At 42.9% G+C, this 19,875-nt stretch overlaps 1 protein-coding gene across 1 annotated transcript in view; it reads right to left on the bottom strand.

Moving 5' to 3' along the window:
* TTC27 (tetratricopeptide repeat domain 27) overlaps positions 1–19,875 on the bottom strand; it is a 626,083-nt gene that overhangs the window by 361,744 nt on the left and 244,464 nt on the right. Inside the window, exon 8 of the mRNA XM_077486426.1 lies at positions 6,879–7,012. Within this exon, the coding sequence (XP_077342552.1) occupies positions 6,879–7,012 (134 nt within the window). The remainder of the gene's footprint in view (positions 1–6,878; positions 7,013–19,875) is intronic.

The following is a 19,875-nucleotide window of genomic DNA, read 5'->3' as shown; positions in this document are numbered from 1 at the left end:
CTAAAAAGAAAAAAACTGATGCAGCCACCACATCTAATGATTGGCAAGATGCAATATATTACATATTTGGTGTTTGGTTTAATACCACTTAATTATTTCCACAGGTGAATGAGTCAGAAGAGTTATTGGAGAAGTAACAAAAACTCTTCTCTACAATATTCCATACACACTGTCAATTACAGACAGTATAAAAGCAAAAATGTACTGTTGTGCTTCCACTTTAGAAAATGATTTGGCTCTTTTTTCCCCTTACTTCTTTGATAAAACAAAAGGATCCTAAGTGGTCAATGGCCAAGCCCAAGCACTGGAATATAGGCTGCTGTGACTGACAGCAGCAGGAGCCAATGGCTCCCACTGCTGTCTCCACATCCAGTGAGGAGGGAGAAAATGTAGAGAGCCTCCGATCTCATGCACAGCACTGGATTGAGATCAGGCTCAGGTAAGTGTAAGAGGGGGGCTGGGGGTGAGCTGCATAACAAAGGTATTTTTTCCATTTATGCAGAGAAAGCATTTATATGGAAATATCTCGACTAAGAGGAGGAAAGGTTGGGGCCTTGCAAGGAGAATTTCTACAGGCACTGTTATAACCATATAGTAAGCCAGCAGAAAAAAAAATGATAACCAGATGTAATGCCAATAATCAAGCATCACTTGGAATAGTTGGGGTGTCTACGGCAACCCTCACACTGCACACACATTGCATTTTTATGCGATAAATTCATGCATTGCGTGCAGTAAACAGATATTAGGCTACAGTCACAGACTGTAAGCATTTATGCATTTTGCCTTTGACTTGCATTTTACAGTACATTCCGCTGGACTTTTTCCCCAACATACAATAAAACATGGGTGTGAACAGATCCTACTGAAAAAGAATGGATATGCTCTTGTCCATTCATTTAGGATGTCAACTAGCCTTAAGTGTCTGGATCAAAAAGACAAAGGCAAAATGATAGTGTATTTTAGAAAGAACACACTTAAAGGAGTAGTAAAGGCAGAAGGTTTTTTATCTTCATGCATTCTATGCATGAAGATAAAAAAACCTTGTGTGTGTAGCAGCCTCCCCAGCACCCCCCTAATTACTTACATGAGCCCCATCTCTCTCCAGTGATGTCCACAAATTTCTAAGCCTTCCAAGACACTCCTCCTGATTGGCTGAGACACAGCAGCAGCACCATTGGCTCCCATGGCTGTCAATCAAAGTTAGTCAGCCAGTCAGGGGAGGGAGGGGGTGGGGCACCATGTCTGAATGGACACACAGAGCTGTGACTTTGCTCCAGTGCCCCATAGGAAGCTGCTGACTGTGGGGGCACTCGATAGGAGGGAGGGGCCAGGAGCAGTAAAGAGGGACCCGAGAAGAGGAGGATCTGGGCTGCTCTCTGCAAAACCAACTACACAGAGGAGGCAAGCATAACATGTTTGGTTTTTGTTTTTTGTTTTTTAAATAAGCCTTAACAATCACTTTAAAGTTATTTTTACCTATAAGCAATTTTTCATTGCAACTCACATTTAAAAAATGTTTACTGTATTTTATGGATAGAGTAGTGAAGACATAACATTTCCATCAGATTCTTATTTCTGCCTGTGACCCCCATCAGGGTGTTTTTCCATACCTTCCTATGGCATCAACTTTCTCTGTGATGCCTGCATATGACATGGGGGTGCGGACATTACCAAGATGAAATGGTACGGACAGTAATAAAAACACTGCCAGTGGTGCTAAACTTTCCTCTACTGTTTGTAGAGTAAAGATGTTTGTGTCTTTGTTAGAGAGATATCCCATCCTTGAGGGAAAATCTTTCCAAGAGTTACACAGACATCAAAAAAATAAAAAATAAAATCTGACTTTAACCATTTCCCTGCTCTTTCCAAAAACGAAATAACTTTATAATAGTTAGAATAGAAGCATCTAAGTACTCTTTTTTTGGGGACAAAAAGGCCACGTGATCTACAGAACATTATAATCGCTACAGTCTACGTAGGCTGTGAGGAGGGAAAAATGCCAGTGTGATGTCATTGCTCAGTGATGCTCTTCCCTCTCTGGGAAAGAAATTCCCACTGGCACTGCGATGAAGGCAGTTTTGTGATTGAACATGATTACTTTGCATTGTGCGAGTCCAGCTGCTTTTAGCAAAGTCTTCTGTACACAGCTAAACACTGAAATGAAGATGTTCATGTGAATGTAGCCTTAAGGCATTATCTGTTTTGGTAAATCATGGGGAATGTTTTTTTTCTCGAAAGGAGCAAAGTGGACCACTCTTTTTTGGGTTTTAAGGATGGAAAGTGTAAAATTCAATCAAAAATAAATAGTGACAATTTCAAACATAGAATATATAAAAATATATACATAAAAAATATGTATGATAAAACCAAAAATATAGTCAATATATATTAATAAAAGTGCTCCTCCACAAAGTGTAATAGTCGATTATTTAATCCGTGTCACCACTTCCACCACCAGGTACAATGCCTGCTCACCTTCGGAGGCAACCCCCTTGGGTCACATAAAGCTCTTAAAGACAAATTTTAAGATGATAGACGTTTCCTTGGGTCATGCAAAACTCTAAATAATATGTTTTAAAGATGGTCCAGCCGTCTTCTAGAATGACTCTAGAAAATGACTCAGACTTTTGAAAAAGTCATGTGATCGTTGACGCAATGTGTCGGAAGAAGTTGATGACGTGTTCATCTGGTGTCTCAGTTACACTGTTGTAACGGTGATTAGGAGAGCAGTGTCTCCCTGATTAGCCTTATATAATGCAAGTTATATACAAGATGATGTAACATGTTAGTGGGATATTTCTTTATGTGTTTTTATCTATGGCCCTGATATAATTACATTGTTGTTTTTTTCTTTTCCTGAGTCAATCTAGAAGATGGCTGGATCATCTTTAAAACATATTATTTAGAGCTTTGCAAACCCAAGGGGGGTCTCTTAAGGAAATGGTTAGACCTTCTTAAAATTTGTCTTTAAGAGCTTTATATGACCCAAGGGGGTCGCCTCCGAAGGTGAGCAGGCATTGCACCTGGTGGAAGTGGTGACATGGATTAAATAATCGACTATTACACTTTGTGGAGGAGCACTTTTATTATTATATATAGTGACTATATTTTTGGTTTTATCATATATATTTTTTTATACATTCTATATTTGAAATTGTCACTATTTTTTTTTTTTATTGAATTATGCACGTCACTTTATGCACACTATACACAGAGCAAGCGCTCCATTGTTTAATTTTATACCTTAATGCTTGAGATCATTTTGAATGGTGCATCTGCTCTGTTTCACCTTATTAGTCTTTATACACATAGCAGTGCTTCAGTATTTTAAGGATGGAAAGTGGGTTTTTCTTAGCGAAGGTCAATGAATATTTGTCTTTATTCAACCTAAGTAAGGTATCACTCACACAGCTGGATTCACATTTATTTGATGAAGATCACAGAGAATCCACATAGCAAATAAAATATGGGTTTGCATGAGTTGTATCACCTGGGTGAAAATAGACAGACATTCCGCTGAGGAGCCTTATTTGCAGTGACGCATCTAAGTGATGTAAGAAGCCAGAGGTTTGATTCAACTTACTAGTAGCCATAGAAAATTTGGCCAACTATTTTTCAATATTTGGATTTTTTCACAAGTTTCCATAGGTTACTTTATGTGATTTCTGATCTGTATGAAAGTCAATAAATACTTAAAGCAGTCCTGATTCAAAATAAGAGTATTGCTACTGACATTGCTCCCCCTTAACCTTGGAATGATCTTATGTAGGCATTCTTCAGGCTACTGCCACTGGTCTGACAAAATACACACCTCGGCCGAATATCAAGCCACATCACATCCGATTTAAAGCATGGTTCATTGCAGATTTCTATGAAGTAATTACACATGATGAGGGATACGTGTTTTGACACAGTGCGTCAACCGAATGCAGTCCGATGCGCGGTATTATGAGCGGAGATCGTTACTCCGCTCCAAAACTAATCAACAAAGGAGGCCACAACTTCATCCTCGTTAGCTGTGCTGTGAAAACATCCAAATGTTCTTTTACATGACTGCATTCACAAATTCATCAAAATATGCAATTACTGTGGGTTTTAAGAAACCGGAAGCGGGGTGGTTCTATATTCTGCCAAGTTGCAGATTTTGTCTGGACACCACCACTGGTCCAGGAAATGGACAGGAGATAATTTAAATGTAGACAGACTTACCAATTGGCTGCTTAAGCATGGCAGCCAATCAGTGCCTCTGCCTGCACACACACCCAAATCCCTTGCTGGAGCTATCTCCCAAAAAAGGAGTACTGTATAACAACAAGGAATGTTACCTAGGTACATATTACAGCAATAATACATTCAGCTACAGTGAGGGAAACATTTTTTTGTATCCCTGCAGAATTTGTACGTTTTCCCACTTACAAAGAAATGAAGGGTCTATAATTGTTGTCATTGGTGTATTTTAACCCTTTCTCGACAAGCCGCCGCAGTTATACTGCGACAGGTTGGCTCCCCTGCACAAGCCGTTGTAGCTGTACATTGGCTCTTTAAGACGCTGTAGCAGGCACGCATGCCCGCAGCGTGTCCCTGGAGCTGATCGCACCCGCGATTGCTCATGACAGAGCAAGAACCGGGAACTGTGTGTGTCAGTGGAGAGGAGACAGATCGCGTGTTCCTATTAAATAGGAACAACAATCTCTCTCCTCCTCTGATCAGCCACATTCCCCCCACAGTTAGAATACACATGAGGAACACAGTTAACCCCTTGATTGTCCTCTAGTGTGAACACCTTCCCTGCCAATGACATTTATAAAGTAATATAAAGTAATAAGTAATCAGTGTATTTGGTGATCAATTATCACCAAAAGAAGGCTCTATTTGTGGGGGAAAAAGGACATACATTTTGTTTGGGTACAACATCACACGACCGCCCAATTTTCAATTAAAGCGACCCAGTGCCGTATTGCAAAAAATGGCCTGGTCAGGAAGGGGGCCAATCCTTCTGGGGCTGAAGTGGTTAAATGATGGAGACAGTAAAATCCAGTAAAAACACACGATACAAATGTTATTAATTGAGTTGCAGTTCAGTGAGTAAAATAAGTATTTGATCCCCTACCAACCAACCATAATTCTGGAGGGAGCTGAAACTTCGAGTTGCCAAGCAACAGCCAAGAAACCTTAAGGATTTAGAGAAGAGTGGACCAAAATGCCTCCTGAGATGTGTGCAAACCTGGCAACCAACTACATGAAAAGTCTTACCTCTGTGCTTGCCAACAAGAGTTTATCCAAGTACTAAGTCATGTCTTGTTTTGGGATCAAATACTTCTTTTACTCACTGAACTGCAACTCAATTTATAACTTAACTTAAATCATGTGTTTTTTTCTGGATTTTTGGTTGATATTCTGTCTCTCATTTAAAATACACCTATGATAAAAATGATAGACCCTTCATTTCTTTGTAAGTGGGCAAACGGGAATCAAATAATAATTTTCCCCACAGTATATATGTTGTATGAATAGATCTTAACAGCAGAAAAATCAATTACAAAGGATATTCATAGCACAGTAAAATAAAAAAACAGCTTCACGACTAGCTGCAAATTCAAAACATGCAGGGTCTGTATATGGTTTGTGTAAGAAAGAATAATTATTATATATATATATATATATAAAATATACATACACACACTTATTTGTGCAAATAAATTAATACAGTATATGTATATATATATATACATACACATATACACCTCTCTCTCTCTCTCTCATATATATATATATATATATATATATATATATATATATATATATTACACAAGTGGTACACAGTGTCATCTGTTGACTATGAGTGATAAATAAAAATATATTAATTTTAAAAATGTATTTAAAAAATCATTTTTAATCCAGAAATAAAAATAAACAATGATATACAAAACACAAAAAAATATCTTTAAACTTGAATGTGGGCATCACTTTGCTCTATTTTACTGTTCAGTACATGAAAATGTACTATGTGAGTGAAAAGGACAGGAAAACAATATACATAACATATGTAGTTATGCCTGCAATCCTTAATTTGTCTATTCTAATCATTAAAACCAGCTATTGAAGCAGCACAGGAAAGTGAGATGCATTATCAGTCAACATAATGACCTTGTAGACTGTAAAACTAAACATGTACTTATGGCTAAAACAAGCACTGTTAATGATCCCCTATTATGTCTTCACAGCACCCACACTTAAACTCTGGCTGGAGATTTTAATACGAAAATGCAGATCTCATTAAAGATGGTATAAAAAATATATTGCACTTTATGAAATTCTATGTAATGTTTAAGGCAGTCTTTCAATAATTTATAGTATTAATATCTTCTCTTACCCTCCTGAAACGAACATGCATATAAATTTGTGTCTTCTGGGCATATTCATTTTTAACTCCCTGGTAGTGTCTGACTTCTCAGTTTTTCTCATACTAATAAGTTATTGTTTAACATTAACAAAAGCAGGAAAAAAACAAACTGTCCGATTACTTCCTAAATGTGCTTTGTTGAATATATTTAAAGGACAATAAAATTATTATTTCATTTTTGTTTCTATGGGATCATCCTGTTAATAAATACATAAAACATATGTAACAAAAAGCACAGACTAAAATGAAGAGAGGTGAAAACGGTTTTCTAGGGCTCGCTGCATTATTAAATCATTATTTCTCACTGTACTGCCACGACAAATGAGCCGATGCACTTTCTACCCTTCGTGATCAGGTTATAAAAACAGAAATAACCATGTATGAAAGTAAAACACGGCCTTTCTGAAAACTGAGCGTGGGGATGAAATGGTTAAAAATGATGGAATAATGACTGATATCACTTTTTCCTTACCCTGGGCAGGTTCTCCACAGGGGTTGGAGCGGGCGTTAGACCATTGCATAAGATGGAACCCCCTTCCCTTTGCACATCTATAACAAGTTGAGCCAAGTCGTTTTCCTGAAATCGCGTCCGTTTCCCCAAAGCACCTGCAGGAAATAAAGACACAATTTATAAGAATTATATAGCTGTCAAAAAATAAATTAAAAAAAGCCAGTCCCAGCTTCTGTCTCTTTTGTTTTGCTGAATAGGAAAATGAAAATGTCACCAATGAGTTGTTTAACCCATTCAGTAGAAGTGTAAGGTGACTGTAATCACAGCCATTGCAGGTGACAAGTGGCCAGCTCTGTGACGAAGTCAGTCTGCAGCAATGTAATGATTCTATAGCACTTACACCTAATAATTCTGTGGGGACTCTCCCACACAGCACAACGAGAGATGCTAGCCAACATAATCCTTTGTTCTACAAGTCTCATATAAGAAAAAGAATCAGACACTTGTATTAAGGTGGTTTATCTATCAAACACCAGCTCTTCATTTGAAAATAATAACCATATTGCTCTCGTGTCCCTGTGCACAGAACTGTTTAACTTCTATGCAGGTTTTACAATGCGTAAGATAGCTAAAAATAAAGAGATTGGTATTCCTGCAAATGTACTGCATGTTAGAAATTTCCTCTGAGGACAGCATTTTATCCCAACAGACATCAGTGTATTTATACATATGCAGTACACAAAAAAGTGAATGTATGGGGTTGATTTACTAAAACTGGAAAGTGCAAAATCTGGTGCAACTCTGCATGGTAGCCAATCAGCTTTTAACTTCAGCTTGCTCAATTAAGTTTTGACAATAAAACCTGGAAGTAGACTGGTTTCTACTTTCTATGCAGAGCGGCACCAGATTTTGCACTCTCGAGATTTAGTAAATCAACCCCTATGTATACATGACAAATCTAAAACAGTATGCTTAACGTTAGATACATTGCTAGATATTACACCAAAATCCCCTCAAAAAGGTAATCTGCCACACAGTGTGTATAATATAAAACAGCAATACAAAAAAGAAAGCCTAATCCCCCTAAAAACAATAAAAAAAATCCTATATAGTCAATTAAGGATCCTTCTGAAATGTAGGTACCAATTAAAGATGGTGTATAACCCCACAGCAGCATGTAAATAAATTATTATATCCAGGGATTTTTTCAGCAGGAATGCCGTTCTGGCACCTCCAGAACCTGCAGCACTGAATGTAGTGATGTCAAGGGGTGCTGGGTTTTGCTACAGTGTCTATTGATGCTGGCTGCTGGGGGGGGATCTATTATTTCTGGAGGGAATCTATTTTTGCAAGGGGAAGGTCTATTGTTGCTGGGAGGTATATTTTTTGCTGTGAGTCTTATGTTGCTGGGGGGGTCTGTTGTTGCCTAGAATGATCTACTGTTGAGGGAGCCTTCTATTGTAGCTAGCTACTGGAGGGTCTGTCAATGCTGTCTGCGGGAGATCTGTTGTTGTTCCCGGAGGTCTGTTGTTGCTGGGGGGGGGGTTTGTTGAAGGTGGTCCATTGTTATCGAGGGATCTATTGTTGTTGACTGCAGGGGATCTATTTTACTGCTTTTCTTGTTATCATTAAGAAATTCCTTAGTATCACAAATGTTACTGTATTCCCTAAAATGGCAGTACTGGGAGGTGGGTAGAGGTGGAACCAAGGAATGCTGCTCAGAGGTAGGTAGTGGTGGAGACAAGTGTTAACTCCAAAAGGGAGCGTTCCTGCACCTATTCTCTCAGAAAAAAAGCCAAGATTATATCAAAGTAGTAGTAGTTGTATTAGTAGTGTAGTTACATTATAAACTAATTGCACTTATAAACCCCAAAAGATGTTCAGTGAGAGCCCCTATCTGGGGAGACCCAGGGTTCTATAGCTATGACACAAGATACCATAATAACAGTAGTGACAAAAATAATAACCAACCATTTATAAAATGAGCACTAACCACCTATGTACAAAACAATTAACATCCTAACCAACATAGTGCAAACACAGAAAACGAATATAAAAGCAATAAGTGCTGGCTTAAAAAAAGGGAAGAATTGGAAAACGAAGGCCCCTTTCACACGTGATGGATCCGTGATGATGCGCCCCGTGAATATCCGCTTGTTCAGCGGGGATCGCTCCGTTGATCCCCTCTGGGCCGGCGAATGACAGGGAGGTCCCTGCACGCTTTAATAAATATCCCCCAAAAATATATATATAAAAAAAATGTTCCTCAGTTTAGGCTGATATGTATTCTTCTACATATTTTTGGTTAAAAAAAATAGCAATAAGCGATTGATTGGTTTGCGCAAAATTTATAGCGTTTACAAAATAGGGGATAGTTTTATGGCATCTTTATTAACAACTTTTTTTACTAGTAATGGTGGTGATCAGCGATTTTTATTGTGACTGCGACATTACGGCGGACACATCGGACATTTTTGGGACCATTGCCGTTTATACAGCAATCAGTGCTATACAAATGCACTGATTCCTGTGTAAATGGCACTGGCAGTGGAAGGGGTTAACCAAGGGGTGGCAGTGTAGGGGTTAAGTGTGTCCTAGGGGCGTGTTACTAACTGTGGGGAGCTGGGCTGTGTGTAAAGCCGCGTACACACGTAGCCGTCTGTCCGTCGGACTTTCCGAACGGGCTACTTGCCCACACACGGCACTTTTTCAGCGGACTAATACGGCGTACTAAGTCCGCCGTACTATCCGCCCTACTTTTGAAATTAACGGACTCGTCCACACACGCGGAAGAAAGCTCATTTCGAGCGCGTCTCCAGGTGGGCGGGGCCCGCGAAGGAGACGCCGCTGGCCCTGCCACCTGGTATGGATTTAAAGGGGAACTCCAACGCCGAAAAAAATCGCCGTGGGGGTCCCCCCCAAGTCCACAACAGACCCTTGTGCGAGCACGCTACCCGGCCGGCCAGGAAAGGAGGGGCGAGCGAGCGCCCCCCCTCCTGAGCCGTACCAGGCCGCGTGCCCTCAACATGGGGGGGTGCCTTGGGGAAGGGGGGCCGCGCGCCCCCCCCCCACCCCAAAGCACCTTGTCCCCATCTTGATGAGGACAAGGGCCTCTTCCCGACAACCCTGGCCGTTGGTTGTCGGGGTCTGCAGGCGAGGGGCTTATCGGAATCCGGGAGCCCCCTTTAATAAGGGGGCCCCCGGATACCGGCCCCCCACCCTATGTGAATGAGTATGGGGTACAATGTACCCCTACCCATTCACCTGTAAAATAAAGTACAAAAAAACACAACACACAAGATAAAATAGTTTATTGCACAGCTCTGGGGGTCTTCCGTCTTCGGGGGTCTTCTCGCCGGACTCCTCCGCTATCTTCTTGTAGCTCTTTTACTAGCGGAGGAGTCCAGCTTCCTTCCTCGACGCCGCCCTCTTCTTCCGACTTCGGGGGTCTTGTCCCCCCTCTTCGGTTCTTCTGCCGGGCCACCACGCCTTCTTATAGCTCTTTTACAGGCGGTGGCCCGGTCTTCTGTCGCCGCCGCCTTCTGTTCTTCTTCTTCTTCTTCAGATGTTGCCTCGTCGAGTCCTCCGCTCACAATGGCTCTGACCAGGCATGCGGCGACTTATATAGGGACATCCCGGATGATGTCCCCGCCCATTATGGTGTCACAGTCCCAGAGGATGCTGGGACTGTGACATCATAATAGGCGGGGACATCATCCAGTGATGTCCCTATATAAGTCGCCGCGTGCCTGGTCAGAGCCATTGTGAGCGGAGGACTCGACGAGGCAGCATCTGAAGAAGAAAAAGAGAACAGAAGAGCAGAACAGAAGGCGGCGGCGGCGACAGCTACAAGAAGATAGCGCAGGAGTCTGGCGAGAAGACCCCCGAAGACGGAAGACCCTCGGAGCTGTGCAATAAACTATTTTATCTTGTGTGTTGTGTGTACCCCATACTCATTCACATAGGGTGGGGGGCCGGTATCCGGGGGCCCCCTTATTAAAGGGGGCTCCCGGATTCCGGTAAGCCCCTCGCCCGCAGACCCCGACAACCAACGGCCAGGGTTGTCGGGAAGAGGCCCTTGTCCTCATCAACATGGGGACAAGGTGCTTTGGGGTGGGGGCCGTGCCCCCATGTTGAGGGCACGCGGCCTGGTACGGCTCAGGAGGGGGGCGCTCGCTCGTCCCCGCTTTCCTGGCCGGCCGGGTAGCGTGCTCGGACAAGGATCTGATGCGGACTTGGGGGGACCCCCACGTCAATTTTTTCCGGCGTTGGGGTTCCCCTTTAAGTCCATAACAGGTGGCGGGGCCAGCGACGTCTCCTTCGTGGGCCCCGCCTACCTGGAGACCCGCTCGAAATGAGCGGACTTTTCTCCGGGCGGGAAAAGTCTGCTCATTTCAAAAGTACGGCGGACTGGCACACACACTGCCGGATTGTCCGCCAAAATGCGAGTCCGGCGGGAAGATTGGAGTGCAAAACTACTTTCTAAGTCCGCCATACTTTCGGGTCAAAAAAGTATGCCGGAGGCTACACACGGGGGGATTGTCCGGCGGACTTGAGTTTGCTGGACTTTTCCACCCGCTTGTTTGATCGTGTGTACGCGGCATTAGTGAACACTGATCTCTGCTCCAATCACAGGGGGCAGAGATCAGTTTCTCTTGTTGCTAGGCAGAACGGGGAGATGTTGTTTACATCGGCATCTCCCCGTGAGATGAACGCAGGTATCCCCGTGGCGATCGAGTACGTGGGACCCACAACCGGACTCATGGGGGTCCCGACTGGCACCCCCGTTCCCTAGACATCCTAGGAAAAAAATAGCGGTCATTGCAACTTTTTATTTCACACGGTATTTGCGCAATAATTATTCAAACGCCTTTTCTTTGAAAAGAAACGGTTTCATGAATTAAAAAATAACAAAACAGTAAAGGTATCCCATTTTTTTTGTATAGATGATGTTACGCCGAGTCAATAGATACCCAACATGTCACGCGTTAAAATTGTGCACATGGAATGGCAACAAACTTCATTACTTAAAAATCTCCATAGGCGACACACTTTAAATTTTTTTACAGGTTACCAGTTTAGAGTTACAGAGGAGGTCTAGTGCTAGAATTGTTGCACACGCTCTGACGCACACGGCGATACCTCAAATGTGTGGTTTGAGCGGCGTTTACATATGTGGGCGGGACTTACATGTGTGTTCGCTTCTGAGCGCGAGCTACCAGGGACAAGGGCATTTAAATTTTTTTTTTTTTTTTTTACACTACAAAAATTTTGATCACTTTTATTCCTATTACAAGGAATGTAAACATCCCTTATAATAGGAATCTATCTAACAGGTCCTCTTTATGGAAAGATGTGGGGTCAATAAGACCCCACATCTCTCCTCCAGGCTGGAAAGGATGAGAAAAGCATGAGATCGGAAAAAAAAATGCTGGCTACGTTATGACGTCACGCCCGGACCCCCAACGGTCATAAAGATGACTGGACTGGAATTCTCTATCCTCCTCATCCGGCGCCGGCTGTTTCTTTCTCCGGGTTCCCGATGACATGGAGAGCCCAGAAAACACCAGATGGCGGGACCCCTCCCGTCGCCTATAAGAACGATCAAGGGGCGGAACTGCCGCTATGATCATTCTTATCGTGCACAGAATCGCCGGCTGCAAAGAATGATATCTGAATGATGCCTCTAGCTGCAGGCATCATTCAGATATACCCCCCTAAAAGTCAAGGACTTCATTTGACTATGGCTGGGTATTGAGGCCTACGTATAGATATTTGCATCATCGTCTAAATGTGTACTGTTTAGGAGATATTTGCATTACATGCAGCCAGCAACATCACCGGTGTATGCGCTCTGAAGGAACAGCTATGGGTGCCGTTCCTTCCAAACCCTGTGCCGTGAACGGCAGTTCCCGCATGCATGCGCAGGAGTGACGTCATTGCGTATCTGGCCACTCACAGTGCCGGAGCCTGCAAACCCAGAAAAAAAAACTCCTAGAAAGATGTCAGGTGTCGTAGTCTCATATCTAGTTTGTTCCTGGTCAGCATGCAAGGTGATAAAGGTCTTGTTTGGGTTCATTCTGGATTTACACAACAAAATACCTCCTTACACATAATGCTCAAATTATTGTGTATGTGCTTTCCTGGTCAGCCAGAGACTGAAAAAAAAGTACTCTCTGGCTAAATGGGCAAATCTGATCTTTTCTTGTGAAATGTGAAGTCTCAATGCTCCTGAAAGTGGTTGTAAACTCTCCCCCACAACTTTGTCCCATGTAAATCAGCATAAAAAACCTAATGCACACTGCTTGTAGAGATCTCCTTACTTGCTTAGTATTGATGTAATCCTTTTTGTTCTTTAGAATGACGTCACTGAGCATGGCAAGATCTCCCCAGATTTACGGCACACTCTCTGTGTGCTTATCTATCCGTTATCAGGATTTCCTACAGCACACCACTGAAATCCCAGGAGACCTTATAATCACTCAGAGCTTCCTCCTACACCACATGCGACATCACATGCAGTGTAAAGCAGGGTAAGGGACAGTATTACTGCAGTCTTATCAGCTGAAGCTGATAAGACTCACACAGGCAAACACTAGGTAATCAGCACAAGTAAATACTATGTAATAAAACAAGTCAGCTATGAACAGGGAAGCAGGGTTGCCATAGAAACATTGGATTGAGAAGGAGGCTTGGTGAACAGTACAGGAAGTGCTCAATGTAGGGGCATAAATACACTCCACTGTGGACTCAGAAAACAATACTTAAGATGGTGCTGCCTTACCCCTAGAAACAAGTTTAACGTTTCTTTAATCACTTGTCTACAGTGCACTTACACCCCCTTCCTGCCCAGACCAATTTTCAGCTTTCAGCACTCTCACAATTTGAATGACAATTACTCCGTCATGCAACACTGTACCCAAATGAAATTTGCGTCCTTTCTTTCACACAAAATAGAGCTTTCTTTTGGTGGTATTTAATCACAAGTGGGTTTTTTAATTTTTGTGCTATAAATAAAAAAATTTGGTGAAAAAATACCTTTTTCTTTGTCATAAAATTTTGCAAATTTGTAATATTTCTTCATAAATTTTGGCCAAAATGTATACGGCTACATATCTTTGGTAAAAATAACCCTACATAGTGTATATTATTTGTTTTTGTTAAAGTTATATGGTCTACAAGCTATGGTGCAAATCATTGAAAATTGATCACACCTGATGTACTGAAGACCTATCTCATGAGACAGTAACAAGCCAGGAAAGTACAAATACCCACAAAATGACCCCATTTTGGAAAGCAGACACCTCAATGTATAATCTATGAGGCATAATGAGTCTTTTGAACTGTTCCTTTTTTTCCCAGACGTTTTTGGAAAATGTGGAAACAAAATGAAAACTAATTTTTTTCCCTCAAAGTTGTACATTTTTAAGATATTTCCAACACATAGCATGTGCATGGCAAAAATGACACCCCAAAATACATTCTGCTACTCCTCCTGAGTATGGCGATACCACATGTGTGAGACTTTTACACATCCTGTCCACATACAGAGGCCCACCAGTGAAGTAGCACCTTCAGGCGTTCTACAAGCATAAATTACACTTCTAATTTCATGGCAACCTATTATTTTTGAAGTGCCTTATATTTCTAACACATAGCATTTACATACCAAAAATTACACTGTAAAATAAATTCTATTGAGGAAAGGGTAAAAAAAAAAAAAAAAGTATTACCTGTGGTTTTTGTAGTGTCCCCAGAGGAGGAAATTGGTCCAGGCAGCAGGCAGGGATGTTCTTAGCAAAAATAGCAATTATCCAGGCAGCAGGCAGGAATATTGTCTATAGTCAGCACAAGGATATCGCCAACACAGGCAAAGCATTTGTCCATAGAAATTGTCCAGGCAGAGACAGCCAGCACAGCCATAATATTGGTCCTGGTACACCGTTACCTGCCTGCACTCATTATTGTACAGCCCTTCATAAACATACTGCTTCTTGCTACAGCTAATTTCCATAGTCCAGGTAGCAGGCAGAGGTGTGGTCAGTTTATGCTGCTGGCAGGGGGATGGCGGCAGTAAGTCAGCAGCAGGCTGAGGGCCGCAATCAGATAAGACCTGTGCACAGATGCACAGAGGTAGAGGCTTCGACCCACCCAAATCTCTTTGAAGCCTCCGGACTCCAGACCCTAATCCAGAAATTACAAAACCCGGAGACAACAAAAAAATTGTTTTCTCCATCCAGAAAAACATTTCTGGAGCCCCTCACATGTGAGACCCCTGTGTACTACAGTAGCAGGATAACAGATCAGTCCAAGCGGTAGGCAAAAGCATAGGCATAGTCAAAAAACAGGCCAGGGTCAGTTCACGTGGAAGGCAGTGGCATGGTTTGAGGAAGCATGGGGAATGGTCAGCACAGATGATGAAAATGGGGAAATGGTTAAGAATATGGGCTAATATTTTAGGGATGTGTGATATAGTTTGAAGCATTCACCAATGCAAAGGGTGGGTTCGGTGGGACACTGGGCACAATGGTAGCTTGTATCTCTTCTAAATCCAACAGCATCAGAGCAAAGGTTTTCTGGCTTTTCTTCTTAATTAGAGTGCTACTTTCTTGTACCAGAAACGAGACCTCCTTATTGCTAAATAGGGCTGAAGCATTTGGTCGTTGAAATCCACCCTCCCCCACCCCCCCCCATGTACAGATTGTAATCTTGTACACATGTTCGCTTTACAATGGGACTTCGTCTTCTCTGAACTTCAACTGTTGTGTCATCATGGATGGTGGAAATCATGTACACATTCCTGGTATCCTTCCACCACAAGGCCAGCACTTTTCTTATTCTTATTTATTAACGCTTGTGGGAAGCCCTTCCTATTCTTTCTGGAGGTTCCACAGGCCAGGGTTTCTGCAAGGTATAGGTGTTTGAAAAGGGGCAGGCTGGTGTAGAAGTTATCCAGGTATATGTGGTAACCTTTCTTCAGCAGTGGGTATGCCAGGTCCCATACAATTTTACCAGTTGTGCCCATGTAGGCAGGGCACTCAGGGGGCTGGAGCTCGGAATGTCTTCCTTTGTATATGCGGAACGCATACACATAGCCAGTGACTCTCTCGCAAAGCTTATAAAATTTCACTCCATATTTGGCCCTTTTGCTAGGAATGTATTGTTTTATTCCTAGCCGGCCTTAAAAGGGTACCAGGGACTCATCTACACATATGCTTTTCGGGGACATAGAGTTCTGCAAATCGTTGGGAAAAGAAATTAATGAGTGGGCGAATTTTATATAATTTGTCATAATTTGGATGATTGTGGGAAGGGTACTGGGTGTTGTCACTGAAATGAAGAAGGCGCATTATCATCTCGTATCATAGAATCTTTTGGAAATTTGTTCTGATGGGCTGTGCGAGGGGTGACAAATGACGATTACTGATGGGCGACAGGTAATGGATGATGGTCACTGGTGCCGCACCGCTCCGCCGTCATATGAAGCATGATATATGATTTTGAAGCTTTTTTTGGGTATCAATTTACTCGGCATAACATTATCTTTCACAATATAAAAAAAAATGGGCTAATTTTACTGTTGTCTTATTTTTTTATTCAAAAGTGATTTATTTATTTATTTTTAAAAAGTGCGTTTGTAAGAATGCAAATACGGTGTGAAAAAAAGTATTGCAATGACCGCCATTTTAATCTCTAGTGTGTTAGAAAAAAAACAATATATAATGTTTGGGGGTTCTAAGTAATTTTATAGCAAAAAAAACTGTTTTAAACATGTAAACACTGAGTCTGAAAAAGAGGCCTGGTCCTTAAGCGGTTAATGGTAGGTTTATTTTAACCACTTGCCGCCCGCCAATTGTCAAATGACGGCGGCAAAGTGGTTTCAAAATCCTGACTGGACGTCATAGACCGTCCTCAGGATTTTGAGCCGCTGTGCACCCCCGGCGATCGTTGTTGCGGGGTGTCAGTCTGAAAACCCACAACAACGATCTCAGTAAAGAGTCTCTGACGGAGACTCTTTACCATGTGATCAGCCGTGTCCAATCACGGCTGATCACAGTGTAAATAGGAAGAGTCGGTGATCGGCTTTTCCTCACTCGCGTCTGTCAGACGTGAGTAGAGGAGAGCCAATCGGCTGCTTTTCTGACAGAGGGGGTCTGTGCTGATCGATTATCAGCACAGCCCCCCCCCCCCCCCCGAGGATGCCCACCAGGGACGCCACCAGACCACCAGGGATGCCCAGCACCAGGTATGCCACCCTAGACCACCAGGGATGCCAGTCAGTGCCACAATGGATGCCAATCAGTGCCCACAATGGATGCCAATAAGTGCCCACAATGGGCATCACTGATTGGCATGCATTGTTTGGCACTGATTGGCATCCAAAACCATACAATACAATGTCGCCTATCAGTGCCCATCTGTGCCAACTATCAGTGCCCATCCGTGCCAACTATCAGTGCCCATCCATGCCCATCTGTGCAGCCTATCCATGCCCATCTGTGCCGCCTATCCATGCCAATCCGTGCCAGCTATCAGTGCCAATTTGTGCCACCTATCAGTGTCCATCCATGTAGACCATAAGTGCCACCTATCAGTGCCCATCAGTGCCACATATCAGTGCCAAATGCCACCTCATCAGTGCCACTTCATTGGTGCCAGCTCATCAGTGCCCATCAGTGCAGCCCCATTAGTGCCCATCAGTGAAGGAGAAAACTTACTTATTTACAAAGTTTTGAAACTGAAACAAAAAAACTTTTTTTTTTTTTTTTTTTTTTTCAGTCTTTTTCTATTTGTTTAGCAAAAAATAAAAACCGGAGAGGTGAGGAAATACCACCAAAAGAAAGCTCTATTTGTGGGAAAAAAATGATAAAAATGTCATTTGGGTACACTGTAGCATGACCACGCAATTTCCATTCAAAGTGCGACAGCGCTGAAAGCTCAAAATTGGTCTGGGCAGGAAGGTGTTTAAGTGCCCAGTATTGAAGTGGTTAACAATGAGAGACAAAACCAAAAAAATCCAGAAAAACACATTTCAAAAAAGTTATAAATTGATTTGCATTTTAATGAGTGAAATAAGTATTTGACCCCTTTGCAAAACATGACTTGGGCAATCACGGAGGTCAGACGTTTCTTGTAGTTGGGCACCAGGTTTGCACACATCTCAGGAGGGATTTTGTCCCACTCCTCTTGGCAGATCCTCTCCAAGTCATTACGTTTGGCAACTCAAACCTTAAGCTCCCTCCACATATTTTCTATGGGATTAAGGTCTGGAGAATGGCTCGGCCACTCCAGTACCTTAATGTGCTTCTTCTTGAGCCACCCCTTTGTTGCCTTGGCTGTGTGTTTTGGGCAATTGTCATGCTGGAATACCCATCCACAACCTATTTTCAATACCCTGGCTGAGGGAAGGAGGTTCTCACTCAAGATTTGACTGTACATGGCCCCATCCATTGTCCCTTTGATGCTGTGAAGTTGCCCTATCCCTTACAGAAAAACACCTCCAAAGCATAATGTTTCCACCTCCATGTTTGACGGTGGGGATGAGTTGATGCCAAAGAGCTTTTATTTTAGTCTCATCTGACCACAACACTTTCACCCAGTTCTCTGAATCATTCAATTTATTCATTAGCAAATTTCAGACGGACCTGTACATGTGCTTTCTTGAGCTGGGGGACCTTGCAGGTGCTGCAAGATTTCAATCCTTCACGGGGTAGCGTGTTATGTATTGTGTTCTTGGTGACTATGGTCCCAGCTGCCTTGAGATCATTGACAAGATTCTTCCGTGGAGTTCTGGGCCGATTCCTCACCATGTTCATGATCATTGAAATTCCACGAGGTGAGATCTTGCATGGCGCTCCAGACCGAGGGAGATTGACAGTTATTTTGTTTCTTCAATCTGCGAATAATCGCACCAACTGTTGTCATCCTCTCACCAAGCTGCTTGGCAATGGTCTTGTAGCCCATTCACTGACTGGTCTACTACCAATGCATCGTCTATGTACGCTATGACTGTTATGCCCTGTGCCCTTAACCTGGCTAGAGGTGGGGCCAGCACTTCTGTGAACACCCGGGGTGCTGTGGCTACCCGAAGGGCAGGGCTAAAAACTGAAAATGCTGCTGTTCTAACTCGAACCGCAGAAACTTTTGGTGAGCAGTAAATATAGGAACATGCAGATATGCATCTCCGATATCGATAGATGCCAGAAGATCTCCTCCAAGAACTATAGAAACTACTGACCTGATCGTCTCCATGCGAAAGGAGTAGATCTTCAGGAACTGATTTCAATTTTTTAGCTCTAGAATGGGTCTGACATCTCCATTTGGTTTTAGTACCATAAAAAGATTTGAATAAAACCCCAAACCTTGCTCTTTTGTAGGAATCTGTATGATTACCTCTTGAGATATTAATCGGTCTAGTGCCTGAAGCAGAGATTGCCTTTTCTCTGGATCTTTGGGGAACGCTTGACCTCAGGAAACGAGATGGTGGAAAGTCCCGAAATTTCAGCTTGTACCCCAGTGTTAGTGTGGAGATGACCCATCTGTCCTGAATTTCCTCTTGCCAGACTTCTGAAAACTGCAGACGTCTTCCCCCCACCTTGGTGAGAGGGTTTGCCTCTTCATGATGAGGCTTTAAAATTCTGCTTTGCAGGTTTCCGACCCAAGGACTTCTTTAGAGGACAACCTCAGGGTCAGACCAAGCCTCAAGAGTCTGGCGGCAGAGGCCATCATCAGTGCCTAGAGGCAGAAGCCCCTGGCGCAGGGGAAAGTGGCAGTTTAAGGCTGGGTTCACACCGCTGCGGGGGGAGAACCGGATGTGATTCGCACAGCAAATCACATCCGATCTCCGTAGCGATGCGAGTACAGCCATACAGATAGTATGGCTGAACTCGCAGCGGTCCCGCAGCAAACTCGCACGGGACCCTTTTTTGGGTCCGCAACGGAATCGGATCGCATGGGGGTTCACACCATGCGATCCGATTCCTGTGCGAGTCGGCAGATCGCACTGCGATATGCCGAC

Source organism: Lithobates pipiens, unplaced genomic scaffold, assembly GCF_037356315.1.
Source record: "Lithobates pipiens isolate NorthernLeopardFrog02 unplaced genomic scaffold, aLitPip1_a1.2 Scaffold_18, whole genome shotgun sequence".
Lineage (NCBI taxonomy): Eukaryota > Metazoa > Chordata > Amphibia > Anura > Ranidae > Lithobates > Lithobates pipiens.
This window is presented reverse-complemented; position numbering and strand designations above follow the sequence as displayed.